This window comes from Denticeps clupeoides, chromosome 14 (genome assembly GCF_900700375.1).
Source record: "Denticeps clupeoides chromosome 14, fDenClu1.1, whole genome shotgun sequence".
NCBI classification, from domain to species: Eukaryota; Metazoa; Chordata; class Actinopteri; order Clupeiformes; family Denticipitidae; genus Denticeps; species Denticeps clupeoides.
Genome location: NC_041720.1, coordinates 19,097,785 through 19,116,082, shown reverse-complemented (window position 1 = coordinate 19,116,082; position 18,298 = coordinate 19,097,785). Strand labels below are relative to the sequence as shown.

Sequence of the window (18,298 nt, the reverse complement as noted above, 5' to 3'; positions counted from 1 at the left end):
ATGAGGTTATAGTGACCTTGACCTTAAAAAATGTAAGTACATATTTTACAATTTAATTAAATGAATTTTATTTTCACTTGTTTCTATAAACTTGAACCAATTTGCTCCTTTGTGCCCAAGCTACCAGGGGATAATAGCTGCCATTTCAAATGGTAGCTGGCATTTCAAATGAAAATTGTATTTTAGTCTCTTTTTAAGTAATGCAGTTCTATTTAACCCTGTCAGTATAGTATAAGTAATGAGTAAAACAGACAAAAACAACAGTTTCTTTTAGTCCAAGCCATCTTATAATTAAAACAAGGTTATCTTATTATTATATTATTGTTACCTTATATCTAATTCTCTACATCCATTCCAGACATGGAAGACGCTCTCATTTGTTCCATGTTTTCTGCCAATGCAAGTATTCTGAAATCTAATGCTGTTTAGGAAGTGAAATCATCTGAACACAACACAATCAAGAGCCAATGCAGCATATGTGACCCCCAAATGATTGTGGGTAATAAGGGGTCAGAAAGAGCAAACACAATTTCAGCCTATATCTTTGCCACCTTTGTTTGGCTCCTTGTGATTGGGGAATTATGTTTATGTTTATTCCTCTGAATTCAATTGGCTCTGATGACTCAAATTAATCTCTTTATGTTTTGACTTTTTTTTTTTTTTGGAGAATTTGTTTTTTTATCTTATTGTAATTGTAACTTTTACACCGCTATATAGTTCAATTATATTATTATGTAATTATATTAGTATGAAATTCCTATAAATACTTAAAATTATATTTTATATATTATAATATAAGGTCTAGGGCTTTCTGCGTTTTATCTTCATTTACTTTGACACAGTAACAACCTGACAACCTGTACATATGCAAACATCCATTTTGGCAATACAAGTGTGTGTATTACTACTGCAGCCTAGAGCCCAAACTCAGTGGGGAAGGCCAGCAAGGAGAGCGGCACTGAATTAACTGATAGTCACATGATCAATAGCATGATAATTGGCCCTCTGTCAGTCTCTATCTGACCGTTGTGCGGTGGTTAGGCCTCATCTGGTGCTGTCAGTAGCCGGAGGTGGGGTCCTCTCTACCGCCGTGCTCTGACTTGTTAACACATAGGTAGCACTGATGGCCAACAGCGGAGGCCTGCTGGCCACTGGCGTGTGAAATAGCATCTCCTTGTAGCTGTGGTATTGATCCCTGCCTGCACAGTGACCTGCCCCATTGCTGCCATTCGCTGAGGCTTTGGACAGGCCCCTCCCACACTGCTGCCTCTATCTTTGTTGATAGACTCATTAGTGCTTTTAAGCAATTATTGATCTCCTCTGGTCACCAACATATCTGCACTTCTGTGTGTGTGTGTGTGCGCGCTTTTACAATTTCCTTCATAGACTTTCACATTTGTTATGGATTGGTCATGATTGCACTGAGACATGTATGCATGCGTATTGCTGAGATGTTGACAGTTGAAAGTGGTATGTGTAAGAGAGAGAACTTAATGTGCAGCTGTTGACTGAATTTGATAGCTCCTGTCAATCACATTTAAGACACCTCTCTTCTGATACAGAGATTAAAAGAAATTAACCATCTGAAGTTCAATGCCCTTTGATCACTGCAGCATTTTGTGAGCTTAATGATGAGATGTAACTGAACTGGCAGGATGGTTTAGCAACTGAACCACATTACACAAAACTATAAACATGATGCTGTTTTCATTCTCGTCTCATCCCTGTGTAATGTTTGATGTGGATTAGAACTGGGATCAGAGGCACTTCTGCCATGATGGTGTGGCTTTAGTCCAGTTTGGAAGTGCATGTCACAGTTGAAGGTGAAGTTTCCCACTGTTGGTTTGTCTGTAGACTGGCAGGACACAGAGCTGATGCGAGAGATTGAAGCTGCAACTGGGGAAGACCTGGGATCATCAAGGTCCTATGGGAAAGGGAAAATGGGAAAAGGTTCCAAAGGGAAGGGAAAGAAGATGAAATACCCCAACTTGACTGACTTGAAGCAAAGCAGTAATACATCCCGCTTCCGGCTGGAGAAGAAAGTTTTCAACAAGTAAGTATTCAATCAGTCACCAGATCTTACTCCTTCAATGTGGAACCAAGAAGGAGGTTGTCTGAGACTAGAACAAAATGTGTGTGTGTGTGTGTGTGTGTGTGTGTGTGTGTGTGTGTGTGTGTGTGTGTGTGTGTGTGTGTGTGTGTGTGTGTGTGTGTGTGTGTGTGTGTGTGTGTGTGTGTGTGTGTGTGTGTGTGTTCACAGGAGTTCCATGCGGAGGGTCACAGAAGTCATGAATAAAATGGATCGAAAGAAACACGATAAGTTCTCCAATCAGTTCAACTATGCTCTCAATTAACAACTTCTTCACCCTGCAGACAGGCTGCAGGGGACCCAGATTCTAGTTTCAGCTACATTTCCTGTATAAAAGGTGCTTTACCAAAATGTACTATTATTACTAATAATTTATTCATATTATAAGATTTTTATAGCTGCTCTTGTTTAAATCCATTCTGATATTTTTATATCATTTGTATTGTGTCGTTTTGGTTTCTAAAACTTGACAAGAATCTCTGAAGTGTGATGTAAGAGGGGGACAATTTTCATTGACCTCCTGTTTACTAAACAATTTGTAATTTTGTAATTTTTACATTTGCATTTAATTTATTATGGTTTTGATCCTATGTTTGTATGAAATGAAATTATTCCGTCAGTAGCCATGTTCTCTCATAAATGAAGAAAAAAAAAAATTTGTTTGTATTTCTGGTACAATATTACAATCTTATTTTACCTCTCAGTAGCACATAATCATGCTTTGTTGTTTGTGTAATAGCTGGATTTCCTGTGTGATTTATTTTAACAGAAACTTTGCAAAGTGCATTTAATGAAGGAAAAATAATTCAGCTTCCTCTGAATGAACAATATGATGTTTTCATAGTAAAAATGTATCTCTTTTAATGTGACTTATAACATGTACAAATAAAACTGTGAAACTATTTTTTGGTTGAAGCACCTTTTGATTTAATTACAGCATTCAGTCTTCTTGGGTAGGGCTTTACGGCACATCGTATTAGCAGAAGTGTTCCATGTGAGGGCATCTCGTGTGTGTGTGTATGTGTGTGTATAATATATATGGGAAAGTTTTTACCCCTCTCCTGACTGATAGCTTTCCAGATTGAGATCCGTTTGATGCTCTATAAGCTCTCTGTGAACCAGGTCGGTAGCAGCAACTGAGTAAATGTCAGGAAAATCCTACTAGGACAGCTGAACTTTGTTTAGGGTTAAATGGAGTTTTAACTGCCAGGTGTGCTCTAATTAAATGGTGCTTTCACTAAGTATTACTTTAACTGTGCACACACTTATGCCACCAGCTTACTATATTGTGTCAACACCAGTTTTTTAAAGAAAAGCTATACCCTTAAAAGGGCTTCTCTTTAGGTTTTTGCTCGATGCGACCATGCACGTTAAGCATAGTCATTACATGGTTCAATTTGGTAGACATGGTGTAAGTCCATCAATGAATCTGGAGTTTGGAATTTCCATTCAGAAAAAAAGTTAGTAATACATCATATTTCATAACATGAATAAATAGCTAGAAAATCATTGTTGGTTGAGCCTAACCACATAACCTGACAGCAAGCACCAGCAAACTGGCTATTTATTTACTAATGAATTAGATTTGTTTATTGCTTTACACTTTTAAGCCATGTTTAGCCGTGTAGTAAAAATAACAAAAGTAGAAAAAATTAAATTACTACACCAATATAGATTTTTTTTCAGGTTTTTGAGAAATGACAAATGGCAAAATAAACTATTGTGATTGTATTCTGTTTTTTGTTTTTTTGTCTTTTAAATTTTAACAATTTTAAAATTAAAGTTACATACAATATTAAATTTAAAGGAGTGGGTATATAAGAACAGAAATAACTACTATATAATTCTCATTTTATAGTCCATAAGAGCCTTTATTGCAGCTATTGTAAGTTTACCCTGTTGCTGTCACAGGTACTACAAAAAGTTTATCAGGATGGCATGGGAATGAACAGATAGTAAAATTATGTAGCAGATAGTAACATTTGTAGCACTCTCCAGTGCTAGGCATAGTTTCTTCAACATTATTCTAACTGACAATTATCATTATATGCAGCCACACAATCACCTTTGATGCATGCAAGTCGAGTGAAGTAAAGTGAAAATGAAGTGATTGTCATTGTGAAACAGTGCAGCGCAGCATACGGTGACACAGTGACTCAGTGAAATGTGTCCTCTGTATTTAACCATCACCTTTGGTGAGCAATGGGCAGCCATGACCAGCGCCTGGGGAGCAGTGTGTGGGGACGATACTTTGGTGGCTCGAGATTCGAAAAGTTCTCACACCCACCTTGTCAGTGTGGCACATTTGTAACCTTAGTTAATGTTATTACTTACGTCTGTGCATGGTATATTATTTCATGCCATTAAAAAGGCCCTTTGTGAAATAATACAATGTGACTACCTTTAACTCAAGATATCTTAGAAACAAATTCAAAACATTAGAGAGATGATTTTTGAGATAGCTTTTTAATATTGTAATCTGTCATTACATCTTTATAAGAATTGTGTTTGTGTGTGTGTGTATATATATCTCATGTGATCAAATCAGCATACAAAGTTTGTTTACATTTTTAACGATTAGGTCTGAACGTGTGATGATTTGTCCTGGAATGACTCAGTTTAGGATTCTCATTAGGGATCTGTCATGAAGAGGCTGCCATTGCTGGAAATGAATTACATATTTCAGGTCTTTTCACAGTGTGTAGTTAGTTGTATTTGATTATTTGCATGAGCTAAAACCCTAGATTCCTTCACGTTTGAACTAGAGAGGATTTTGTTATTAGTCATTAGTTGACTATTATTAGTTATTAGTCAAACTCCAGGAATACCTGGAATGCTTAGATTTCACCAAGCCTATATAAAAAAACCATGTTGTGTAGACCGTGTACAAGTAATGCAGTGAAATTCGGACACGTGGTATGTAGCGATGGCAACTCACCTCAAGCTTGTAAGAAGGTGCAAGAATGAGCCATGCGTCCGTCACGGGGCAGCGTATGGAGCGTCTGCACTGCAGCGATCCGTTTTTTTTTTATTTGATTTTAGTTCACATTTAAAATACATGTTTGCTGACTACATTCTATTTCCATTTCTTGCCGGTTTATATATGTCTCATCTAACTTAAATATCCCATGTGCAGCTGAAGCCCACGTATTTGAAAGAAAGCCCGTGAACGTGTACTGCTTGATAATTTCCTCTACCCCAAACAGTTTTTCGCATTTTAATTTCATATGAGATTTTTTCCTCACGAACCCGCGCTGCTGATTGCGTATTTGGCGCATTCGCTCTTTATATGCGTAGAGACAGAATTACAGAAGTGAAGAAGTGAACCCCAGTGAAGAAATCACGTTTTGGGGGATTCTGAATCCGTTAAAATCTGACAGACATGCGCCAGCCTCACGATATCCCAGGTCATGACAACGCACTTAAAAAAAACGCATTAGTCAGGTTTGACCGTAAAATATAATATTTGAATCCATAACTACGAAATAAAAACTTTAAAAAGTGCCTTTGAATAGATTTGAACCAATGTTGGCAAGTTTAGCCGGGAAGTTGCTATTTACGGTGTTATATCAACCAAGTTATCTAATTATTAAATAAACATATAAACAACTTTTCTAAAAACGTATTATTAAAAACAATAACAAAGTAAACAATAAAGTTGTATTGTTTGTATTCATCAGGATGGTCAGTATGAATTATCAATTTCTTTAATTTAATACATTATACATTTTAGATTATACATTTTCAATTTATGGCAATGGGGAAAGCGCTCTGTCTCTCGGTCGTAGAAAATAAATAACGGAAACGTTAGCCAAAAAACTGTGAAACAGTAATAATGACAATAATAATAATAACCGCAGTAATAATAATAATAATTATTGTTGTTGTTAGTATGATTTGTTGCAATAGCAGCAGTATTATTTTCTCTAGTAATGTAATAATAAGAAAAAGAGTTCAGTGTAGTTTTAAAACTACATTTTACCGGAGATAGTGGTGAAATTAATTTTTTCACGACACGTACTGCGACGGGGTCACCTGACCAATTCCTATGCAAACACCGGGAAAGGACTTACTTATTACTTATTGTGATATGAAAAAGTACACATGATTGATGAGGACTTTACTCCCGATTGTTATGAGTTTTCAGTTCATATTTGGTGTTGTAATAGAGCTCGATTGTGAAATTACAAATTTAATTGGCTTAAATTAAATATTACAGTTCATTTTATTTAGTTTATTTTTGTTTTCCGTTACATAAATCGAAGTCACGGGTAACGGAACCTCAGTGAAGCTTATTTTGAAACAGTCAGATTCAAAATGTTAATAGTTAAACGTCAGTTAAATAAACCTGGGTGGTCTAGAATTAGTTGAAGGGTGGAAATAGAAACTAATAAGGAGTACTTGTTTTTATTATCATTATTATTATTATTTATAATAATAATGCGTTTAAAGTGCATTTAAATGAACATTACAATTGGTATAATTAACTAAATTGCTTCGTGACGTTGGATTTGGGAGAATTTCCTTTAGCGCCTTCTGTTCAGTCTGAAATAAACGAACAGGTGCGTTTTTCGTTAGTGACGTCACATCGTTTTGATTTTAAATTTATTTCAATGTTTTAAATTCTTCATTTTTACCAGCGCGCTTGCGAAATGTAAAAAATGGATCAACCTGGACACGCAGTGTTCTGCTCGAGGTTTCATACACTTTTTTTATTCTCTAGTTTCTGCTATTGCATTCAGAACGAGTCAAACATGAGCGGCGCGAGTCCAGGGCAGCAGCCACGTGTTCTGTGGGTAGAAATAGTCGGAAAATATTCCCGTTTAGAGGTGCGGCGCGTAAAAAGCGGGCGCGGCGTAAGTCTGCGAGCCCAGCATGAAAGGGGAGAGCACCGCGTGGCCGGGCAGGAAGGGGATTTGGGAGGTGCAGACGAGCCCGCTGGGCGCATGGCCGGGGTAGCCGGAGTGCATGGTCAGGTGTCCGGCGACGGGGGGAGACGGGCTCAGCGGGCTCAGGCCGCCCAGGCCACCGGCCTGTCCTCCGCCGCCACCCCCCGCGGTGGGGCCGCTCGTGTCGGCGCCCGGGTTCTGCTTCTTCCACTTGGTCCTGCGGTTCTGGAACCAGATTTTGACCTGCGTCTCGGTCAGGCTCAGCGACAGCGCGAGGTTCAGCCGCTCGCACACCGACAGGTAGCGGGTCGACTTGAACTTGTTCTCGAGCGCAACAAGCTGCTCGTAGGTAAAGGCTGTCCGCGCCCTGCGGGGCTTCCCCGACTTGGAGTCGGAGCTGGAGCGCTTCCGCTTGGCCTTGGCCTGGTAGCTCTGTCCGTTGGAGGCGGCCTGCTGGCTCTGCGCTCCGCCGCGACTCGGGCTCTTGCTACCGGGCTCGTGCTCGTCGTCTGCGGTCCCGGTGAGCGGTCCGCTGCTCCCGTCGCTGCAGAGCTCGTCCTGGTTCTCGCTGTCGGTGTGGTTCTCGCACTCCTCCGCCGGAAACACGTAATCGTCCTCTTCAAACGGAGCCAGGGATAGGAGAAAAAATATTACAAATATTAACCAACACGTACCTTTATGCACAGTTGAAGATGCAATTCCGCGGTTTTAATTTTAATACGCGTAATAATATTTATATTTCATCAGAGTTGTGCGTATTTAGAGTTAAAATATTTTAATATCTATAGCATAATCATTGTTGGTCATTTCCCACATAATGAAACGTAAAAGACGTGTAAAAGTGGAGATTCTGGTTCATTCCGCGCACTCTGTCCTGTTTCAAATGAAGGATGAGAGTGCTGGTCGATCTGCGTTATCGAGCCGCGTGTTTCTCTTTCAGGACGCCGAATTCACAAAACAACTGAATTATGGGCTCAATTTGGAACCATTTAAAAGCAATTGCACATAAACCCGCGCGCCCTCAAATACAAATAAAGAAAATCATACAAAGTTTACAGATCAAATGAATACATGTAAATAATCCTAACGAAGCATATTATAAAAAGAAAACTCACTCAGTCCTCTCCTGCAGGCCTCGTATGGCTCCGCGCGGAACTTGTGCTCAGGTGCGGTGGCTTCGTCGTCCCCTCGGTTTTCTGTCCCGCAGCCGAAGTCCGCGCACGCGCTCCGAGGCGTCTGTTTTCTGCTCGTAAATTTATTTGGGTCCAGAATGTCCAGGACCGAGAAGGAGGTGGTTCGGTGGGCGCTGGGCGCCGGGGCGGCCGCGGGCTCCTGTCGCGACGCGCTGTCCCGACTCTCGCCCGGGAGGGCGTCTCTGAAGAGGGGCAGGTCGGCGGAGGAGATCCGCTTCTGCCCGCCGCTCTCCATCATCTCCGGAGAGGCGGCCACGATCACCGCGGTCTGCGCCGACACGTCTCCCGCCGGGACCTTGTCTCTGCTCATGGTTGTCCGCCGGTTCGCGGGAAGTCCGAGCCGGGGCCGGCCTTCTCAGAGTCACGTGTGCCGCGCGCAGCCCCAGTTGGATGTGGTCCTCCCTGCTCGAAATCTTTTTCGGGGTGTAGCGTCGCCACCGGACCTCCGACGTATATGTCACCCGCACCTGACTGGCACTCGCGCTCCCTGTAACCCCACCCTTCTCGCGCGCCCCCCTCCGTCCATCCACCAGAACTCCACTCCGGCGCGGCCTGTAATTAGCACCAAATGAATCCAGAGCCTTTAATACCCAGTTCCGTGACGCTGCTGCTGCTGCTGCTGCTGGGTCGGCGCAGAGAAACGGATCTGGAGCTCCTCGTCTTTATCGCCTGATCATTTGCTTTAATGAGCGTGCGTGCTTGATTAAGAACAGTTTAGTGCCACTTTTTTTGCTCTAAATGGAAACTACACTTCACTTAACCCGGTTGAGGAGCTCAATACGGATTGAATAAGGCCAATGATTGCATTTTAGCGGAATATTGATTTCTAATCCGCGATAGCATTCAGTTGTGGGAGAATAATAGCTCCGAGATTAGAGTTTGATCCGCGCTTGTTTTAAATAGATGCAAAAATTCAAAAACCAAAGAAAGCTTTTTTATTCTCGGAACGGGGCCGTCTGGGACCCTTCTGCGGTTCCGTGCCGGGGTGGGGGTGGTTGCCTCCATCAAGGTCACTTGCTTGCAATTACCATAGGCAATGATCCTTCGGAAAGTAGAAATTAAAAGTTGGATAAATAATGGCTGAAACAATCAGAACTAAAATAATAATATGAGCCACCGGCTGGGAATCCATGTTATAACTTTTCATAAAGTGATGTTAACATTTCTGTGTCTTCATCATAATAAACTTGTCTTCACTCTGGTCTCGTGCTGAAATGTTTTCATTATTCTGCCTCTGGTGAGCCGTAATATCATTAAACCTTTTCACCTAAAACAGCATCTTCTGCACCTTCGCTCCTCAAATTCTCATTCATGTTCATTTGCGTCCCGCTCTGATTTGATTTTCCCCACCCCCCCCCGTGCCGCTCGCTCGTGTGCTGAATTAATTAGGATTGAGGGGAGGCCCGCGCACCACTTTATTTCTCTACAATTTACATGCAAATGTTCTCCTTCAGAGCTGAGAGCCAATCCTGCCCGTCTGTCTGTCTGCGCAGGGTCCCGTGCGGTATCACAATGGGGATACGTTTTCTAAAAAGACGCACAAAACACACATCAGTTTTTAATAATGAGGTAAGGTTTCTAAACCTAAAATTCACAATACATAATGTTAAACACATATTACTGAGGGTCCTCATTAAGACATGAATCGGAAGCGGACTGAAGCGATATCATGAAGTCGAATTCATCAGTGAATGGTGAAGGAGAGGAGAGGAGCGGAGAGGAGAGGCGCGCGACCCGCGGTCAGATTTAGTGTAAATGTGTTTGTGCAGAATTGACCGATTTCAAATGCGTCCTGTGTCGGGAGACCTGACAGCTTCAAATGAGCGCAAATCAATATTCTCACCGGGTGTCTCGCGCTGATAAGAGCGGCCGAGACAATGTTGACTATTAAACCCGACAGCTTGAGATATGACACTATTAGTTATGCTATTTTAATAATCTATAATATTCGGGTTATAATTAATGAATTATACAGGCCAGATTAGATCTGCGCGCGGAGGAGGTCGGAGGGTCTATTAAGGCTCGTAATGAGAAAGCAGGAATGAAATACAGGCGCGGACGCGGCAGAAGAAAGAGGAGGCTACAAGCGAGGAGGTCATTTCGCTGTCCGAGTTCAACCCCCTTCCATCATCGTGACTGTGTGAGATGATTTCAGTCGAGTTCATGCACTTTATAACGTTCATATCATATTGACAAATAAATAATAATAATAATAATATGAATAGTTAGGATAAATAAGAAAAATAATAGAAATAATCAGGAATAAAATGGTATGGCTATAATGAGAATTATAGCTACCAGAAAGAAATAGATAACATTTTATAGCTATACCAGAAAGAAATAGATAAAATGTAATAAAATGTAAGTGAAATTCCTCACATGTAACAAAAACCAAATAGAAAGGTTGTGGGTTCGAAAGGTTGTGGGTTCAAATTATGAACCATCAAAGTGCCCGGGAGTAAGATCCAATCCTCACACACTGCTTCCAAGAGAGTAAGGTCCAATCCTCACACAGGGAGTAAGGTTCAATCCTCACATATGGAGTATGTTCCGATCCTTACACACTTCTCCCTTGTAAGGCCCGATCTTCACACACTGCTCAAAGGGACTAAGGTCGATCCTCACACACTGCTCCTTGGGAGTAAGGTCCAATCCTCAAACACTGCTCCCATGGAGTAAGGTCTGATCCTCACACATTGCTCACAGGAGAGTAAGGTCCAATCTTCACACAGGGAGTAAGGTCCAATCCTCACACATTGCTCATAGAAATGTAATGTCTGATAATCACATTCTGCTTCCTGGGAGTAAGGTCCAATCCTCACACACTGCTCTTAGGAGAGTAAAGTCCAATCCTCACACACTGCTCCCAGGGAGTAAGGTCTGATTCTCTCACACTTCTCCCTTTGAGTAAGGCCCGGTCTTCACACACTGCTTCCAGGGAGTAAGGTCTAATCACTAGACATTGCTCCCAGGAGAATAAGGTCCAATCCTCACACAGGGAATAAGGTCGAATTCTCACACACTGCTCCCAGGGAGTAAGGTCTGATCCCCACACATTGCTCCCAGGAGAATAAGGACCAATCCTTACACAGGGAATAAGGTCCAATCCTTGCACACTGCTCCTGGGGAGTAGGATCCGATCCTCACACACTGCTCCCAGGAGAGCAAGGTCCAATCCTCTCACGCTGCTCCCTGGGAGTAGGGTTTGATCCTCACACATTGCTTACAGGAGAGTAAGGTCGAATCTTCACACACTGCTCCCTAGGTGTGAGGTCCAATCTTCAAACACTGCTCCCAGGGAGTAAGGTCCAAACATCACACAGGGAAAGAAGGCTGATCCTCACACACTGCTCCAAGGGAGTAAGGTCCAATACTCACAAATCACTCTCAGGGATGTAAGGTCCAACCCACGCCCACTTCTCCTAGGAAAGTTGTGTCTGATCCTCATACACTGCTCCCAGGGAGTAAGCTCCGATCCTCTCACACTGTTCTCAGGGAGTAAGGTCCAATCCTCACACACTGCTCACAGGAGAGTAAAGTCCAATCCTCACAGTGCTTCCATGTGCTGTGCTATGCTTTGTATCACAAGGAAAAAAAAACAATAGCAGCTTTCTGACAGCCATCCAGTTGTGTTATTTTGGAACATTTCTGAAAGTATCTTCAGCATCATTCCTTTCACTTCTCACCAACTGACAAGTTTGTGCTTTCAGCAGATGTATTTCAATCACTTTACACAAGCTCTATAGGTTTACAGCCTTGTTAAGATACACAGACCTTTTATCTTTTTGAAGCATCTGCCTCCTGGAAATTATTGTTCTGGACTGAGAATTTTTTTATTTTATCCTAGATAGTCTCTTTGAAACAAATACTTTTACATTAAATGAGTCCACCATTTACATAGAGGATAGGGATGCTTGCATTCTGCTGATCATTTCAACTTTAAATGCTTATTTCTTCAGCAGGCTACCTGATAATGGCTTTTAAATGAAGGAGCAGTGATTGTCCAGTAAAGACGCCACCAGATGAATCCTAGTCCATAGCAATGAACTGTTAACGAGATGACTCCCTGGGTCACCACAGCCACCACCTCCACCAACAGCTAAAGCTTCAGGGGTCTTCAAATGAACCAGTAGCATTATAAAGGACACACAATGTACACCATGACACTGGACTAAAATGTCCAGTCCAGTGCTGTCCAGTACCTCCAAACATGGACAGATGCTCTATACTGCACTTTGGACTTTTCCACCACTACAACTGTAGGACTTTTTCTTTTCTTGGGCAATTCATTACCAGAGGTGAAAGGTAACGAATTGTATTTACTCACGTTACTGTAATTGAGTAGTTTTTGTGAGTAATTTGTAATTTTGAAAGTTGACTTTTAAATGGATGACTTTTACTTTTACTCAATTACATTGTAGACAGGTATTCACTACATTGGAACCCCCCAGTTACTGAGTAAAATTTTAAATGCAAATAAATTATAATAAATCCATCTGAACTGAGAGGCGTAGATTCCCACGTGGCATATTTCTCAGAACGCAAACCGCAGCTCCTCAAACAATCACAAGAACAGTCCTACACAACAGCCAACAGCCAGGGTGGTAGTAGCCTAGTGGGTAACACACTCGCCTATGAACCAGAAGATCCAGGTTCAAATCCCACTTACTACCATTGTGTCCCTGAGCAAGACACTTAACCCTAAGTTGCTCCAGGGAGACTGTCCCTGTAATTACTGATTGTAAGTCGCTCTGGATAAGGGCGTCTAATAAATGGCGTAAATGCAATCAGAAAATAGCAGTACTGTATCAGGGCAAAAGGCAACACAACAACCAATGGAAAGGCATCCGGGAAGTCTTTAATTCTGTTATTCTGCTACTTGTGATGAAATCTTCCGAAAAGGTTGTTGACCCAAACAATAATGCTCCACGCATCATTTCAAGCAAAGAGTAAGTCATCTTTTGTTTTAATGTTATAACAAATTCACAATTTGTTTGACACAAATGACAACTTGCCTGCTGTTAGAGAATGTTCCCAGATAATTAACATCAATTTTTCAATGCGGTGTGTCTGTATCCTAAAGTAGAGTTTACACATGCAGTGAAAGTGAAGTGATTGTCATTGTGATACACTGCAGCACAGCACACGTTGCACACATCGAAATGTGTCCTCTGGTTTTAACCAATCACCTTTAGTGAGCAGTAGGCAGCTATGACTGGCCCCAGTGTGACAGGAGCAGTGTGTGGGAATGGTGCTTTTGCTCAGTGGCACCTCAGTGGCACCTTGGTGGCTCGGGATTCGATCCGACAACCTTCTGAGTACAGGGCCGCTAGGCAGCCACTGCCCCAATAGCCTTTTCAATGCATCCAGATGTTATTTACAGCGAATTTGTTTTTCCACATTTTATGTTACAGCCTTATTCCAAAATGGATTAAATGCATTTTTCTCTCACATTTCAACCCCATAATGATAACATGAAAAAGCTTTTGTCAAATGTTGCAAAAAAAAAAAAAGCACATTAAAAGCACATTAAAATCACATGAATTCACAGCCTTTGCTCAATACTCTGTTGAAATACCTTTGGCAGCATTTACAGCATTGGCAGCATTAAGTATTTTTGAATATGTTGCCACATGCTTGGCACACCTATTTTTGGCCAGTTTGGCCCATTCCTCTTTGCAGCAGGTCTGAAAGATGGGAAGTGTTGGTGCACAGCCATTTTAAAATCTCTCCAGAGATGTTTAATCGGATTCAAGTCTGGGCTCTGGCTGGGCTGCTCAAGGACTTTCTGAAGCCTGAGGGTCGTTGTCCTGCTGATGTGATGAATCGTCAAGATCTTAATGATTCGTCACTCTGGAGCAGGTTTTTATCCAGGATTATCAATCCTGACTGTTTTCCCAGTTCCTGCAGCTGAAAAAAAATCACACTGCATAATGCTGCCACCACCATGCTTTACTGTCTGGATGGTATTGGCCTGGTGATGAGCGGTGCCTGGTTTCCTCCAAAGGTGACACCTGGCATTCACACGAGTCCTTCAGGTGGCTTTTGGCAAACTCCATGTACCATGTACCTTTTACTAAGGAGTGGCTTATCATATAGGCCTGATGGGTGGTTTTCTGCAGACATAGTTATTTTTCTAGAAGTTTCTCCTCTGTCCACTCTGAAGGTCTGACAGAGTGACCATTGAATTCTTGGTCACCCTGACTAAGGCCATTCTCCCCAGTTGCCCAGTTTAGGTGGCAGGCTAGCTCTAGGTAGAGTCCTGGTGGTTTTGAACTTATGATTGATGCGGGCCTCTGTGATCAATGGGGCCTTCAAAGCAGCAGAAAGTTTTCTGTAACCTTCTCCAGATTTGTGCCTCAAGCTAATCCTGTCTCGGAGGTCTACAGACAATTCCTTTGACTTCTTGCTTGGTTTGTGGTCTGACATGAACTGTCAACTGTGGGACCTTATATAGACAGGCGTGTGCCTTTCTAAATCACCAATTACAATGCTCACCAACTTTCTTCTGTTAAACCCTGATAAGACTGAAGCTATATATATAAGAAATAAATGTTGTTGTTGTTGTTATTGATTGGTCAGTTGGAATCCAGTCTTTTCCACTGTACATCTGCATGAGGCCATGACATGCCAGTTCATCAGCAACTTTTGTGACATGCTTGGGGTTAGCTGGAGGTCTTGTTAACATTGATTAATTAATGCTAATGGTGTTGTGGTGCCACTGGTGTTTCAGCTATCATCTCTGCTAAAAAAAAAGAAAGAAAACAGTTTCACTTGTACCCGCCACATCCAATCAGGCCGCTGCAGCAAAATGGCTGCTCTGCATGAGACAATTAAGATGACACACTGACATAATCACGCCTCACTGGCAAGATGTCAAAAGTGCGTCCTGGGAACAGAGTGCTGTGTGGTGAAATGATCCAGGTTTTAATTACACAAACATGGTTTCTGAACCATCCTCATTACACAGGCATGGACAATAAAGAACAAACACAGACACACACTCCAACAACACTAAGAGGTTCCTTCTTTTATCATAGGATAAATTGCCAGATGCCATGCTCACCTCTTCCAGCTTGATATTAAAATATATTTCAATATGAATATTAACTAGAGATCACAAGCTCAGTTTGACAAACAAAGCACCATAGCTATTTCTGATAGTATCTGATTCGTTTAAATGGTTCAGAAATCTGTTATCAGTTAAACTTTTCCAGGGGAAATCCCTGACATTTTTGGTGCAAATGGCTCATCATGATTGGTCAGACGCCATTCCTGTGGATGTAGAGAATATGAGCAGTATGTGGAAAAGTGACGCCATGGTCTTATTCAATCTTGGCTGATGCTCAGGTGACAGTAATGTTCATACACAAGGAAACGTATTTCCCAAAGAAACTGCTGCCAAAGATCAAAGTATCATTTCGAATTTAAATTGTACCATAAAAAGTTAGAGTAAATCTTGCCTCTGACTTCAAACCAATGGGCATAACATATAGCATTTGCTTAAAACACTCACATTTACACATTATCTATAATGATGTTTTTGAGCTATACAGTCCCTGACAAAAGTCTTGTCGCTTATCTATTTTGTAGAAACACTTGCCATTAACCTGAATTTTAATTAATCAATTGGTGTCAGAAATAGCTCATATGAAAAGCTAAAACCCTACCAAATGATGTTTAATGCCTTTAAATGAATTATTTGAAAAAAGATCCATCCATGTGGTTTGGTAAGGATTCATACAATTTATTGATGAAGTAATCAGGAATAGCAAAGAAAGCAGTCTTGCATGCCTCCCAAAGTTCATCAATATTCTTTGGTTTCGTCTTCCATGCTTCATCTTTCATCCTACCCACTATATGATGTTCATGTCTGGTGACTGGGCTGGCCAATCCTGGAACATCTTCTTTTTGATGTGGAGATGGAATTATTTGATGGAGCACCACCCTGCTGCAGAATTTGGCCTGTTTTATGTTTGGGAGTATAAATGGTAACTAAGATTTCTCGGTATTTCAGACTATTGATGTTGTCTTCCACCCTGCAGACCTCTCGCACACCCCCATAGTGGATGTAACCCCAGACCATGATTTTTACGCCACCAAACAAAAAGCAGTTGGGAAAAGCAGTTGGGAATAAAAGGAGCCATTTCTTGTAAAAAAATTTTAGGGGCACTTGAAGTCAATTTGTACACAAGCAACAAGACTTTTCTCAGGGACTGTACAACTTGCCCACACTTTTATTTCAAAAGTTATCTGTTAGTACAATAGTAAAACATCTGACTTAGATGACATAAAAAAAGTACTGTGCACATTGCTGATTGCTTTTTTGTTATTTGAGGTAAATAAATATTTTTAGGAAGATTTTGATGAGACCTGAATATTGGATCATTTGCTTTGAGTTAATGGGCTGCAGGCTGACGTCAGGGTCTGGACCATGCTTCTAACTGCAGGAGTCTCTAGAGGGGGACTGCAAACCAAGGTCTAGGTCTGCTGGTGGTCTCACACTTGTTCTTTTAGCTTGGCCACATCTTAAGCTCTCTGGCAAATTTCTCATTTCCGTTTGGCAGGCAAGCTGTCTAATTGCTGCTTAGTTTCGCCACTCAAGTCATTGGCGGTAGTGTCTTAAGAGCAGCCAGTAGCGGTTAGCCAGTAGCAACTCGGCCTTCACTGAGTGGAGCTGACAGCTCATCACCACCCCAGGCTCCCAGAGAGGCTGTGATTCGGCTCCCTCTCCTCCTGAATGGGCAAGCAATCTTCAGAAAATTAAGTGTGAAAAGCCAGGGAAGAGACGTACAATTTATCACCACACACTCCTGTCAACCACATGCCTATTAGAAGCGCTGTGAGCCATGGCTGTCGCCAGCAGCAACAACCACATGCCGACACAGTGCTGAGCGGTCATGCCAAACAAGGAGCCACTGCTCATAACAGCATGGACTGCATGGATATAATGTGTGTGTGACGTCACAATTACGAGCGGGCTGACCCAGATGGAGATTACAATGGCAAAATCTAGGTTTCTTCATTATAAATTTCCACTGACCATAGGCACCTAATCAATATCAGTGTCACTGGGAGCACAGGGAGGGAACTGACACCAGGTGGTTTCCATCTCATCATCATTTTTCTGTTGTGAATAAATGTGAAAGATTTTAAATTTTACATGACTTGACTGAAATAAACAAATGCAAATTGGATTGCTTTTTGAAGGTGATTTAATAGGAAGGACAATTCATATAAATTAAATAAACACAATTATACTACAAGTATGACAACATTTAATTTATCTAAAAACTCAATTTCTTAAAATTGGCTGTCAAAAATGTGGATTGGTGTAAATAGTTTTTTCAATGTCTTGTGCTCGTGGTCCTTTTCAAGTTCATGATATCCTTGAGAGGGTGCGGTGCCCAGCCAGTTCTGGGTGCTAGAGGTCAGTCTTATGAAAAAGCACCATGCATTTAGAGCTAGCAGACCACCATGCTGGGGTGTAGATGCACTGCAAGGAAGAACTTATTGATTTTAATTATACTGAGCAGCCCTTAGGGACAAAAGGACTTTGGCTGTTTACTTAGCTGTTGTCTTGAACTGTGATTGTAGGGACTGTGATAAAATCACTGCTCTAATTATTACCATAATAACAAGGAAAATGGCTGCGGGCACTGCTGTTTTCCAATGAGAGGCAAAGCAGGCTGGCATCAGTGGAATACAAAAACAGCCGTTCAGGACACATTTTGTCATATAGTAATGAGGAGCCCATCTGATGGTTTAAGTGACTGGAGCGTGCAGTGTGATGTCCCTGTGCCCTTCAGCAACCAATAAAGGCCAAAGTGTAGACGCCAGCACAGCAGACATCGTCACGGATGCCTTCTGTGTAGTATATCAGCACCATTGTTGCAGCAGACTGGACAAGGCCGATTCCAGCAGGGGTCCATTCAGATTAAGATCTGATAATTGTCTCAACCAAGGGTAGATTGGAACTGAGATCTCACTTAGAGATCCTTAGCTCGCAAGATTAACTGAAATTGGGGCAATGTCTTTTCCCCTTTAAGACATTAAATTGCTTTTGTTTGTAAAGTGTGTTACTGTCATTGTGTGTGTTTTGTCTGACACTGAAAAACTCAACTCTT

General features: G+C 41.6%; 2 protein-coding genes across 10 annotated transcripts in view; one reads left to right on the top strand and one right to left on the bottom strand.

The window, feature by feature from the left end:
* uvssa (UV-stimulated scaffold protein A) overlaps nt 1-18,298 on the top strand; it is a 90,319-nt gene that overhangs the window by 20,427 nt on the left and 51,594 nt on the right. For 3 of the 9 annotated variants that reach the window (XM_029002042.1, XM_029002040.1, XM_029002041.1), the window contains exons 12-13: nt 1,855-2,053; nt 2,261-2,991. The exons of 5 other annotated variants lie outside the window; for them this stretch is intronic. In XM_029002042.1, coding sequence (XP_028857875.1) covers nt 1,855-2,053; nt 2,261-2,354 — 293 coding nt within the window. In that variant the 3' untranslated portion in view covers nt 2,355-2,991. Of the gene's footprint in view, nt 1-1,854; nt 2,054-2,260; nt 2,992-18,298 lie in introns of those variants that run through there. One more of the 9 variants, XR_003751820.1, reaches the window with a different exon arrangement.
* nkx1.2lb (NK1 transcription factor related 2-like,b) lies at nt 6,913-8,578 on the bottom strand. The gene is made up of 2 exons (XM_029002043.1): nt 8,094-8,578; nt 6,913-7,595 (listed from the first exon to the last, which is right to left on the bottom strand). Exons 1-2 carry the CDS (start codon nt 8,479-8,481, stop codon nt 6,913-6,915), a joined length of 1,071 nt encoding a protein of 356 aa, XP_028857876.1. The 5' UTR covers nt 8,482-8,578.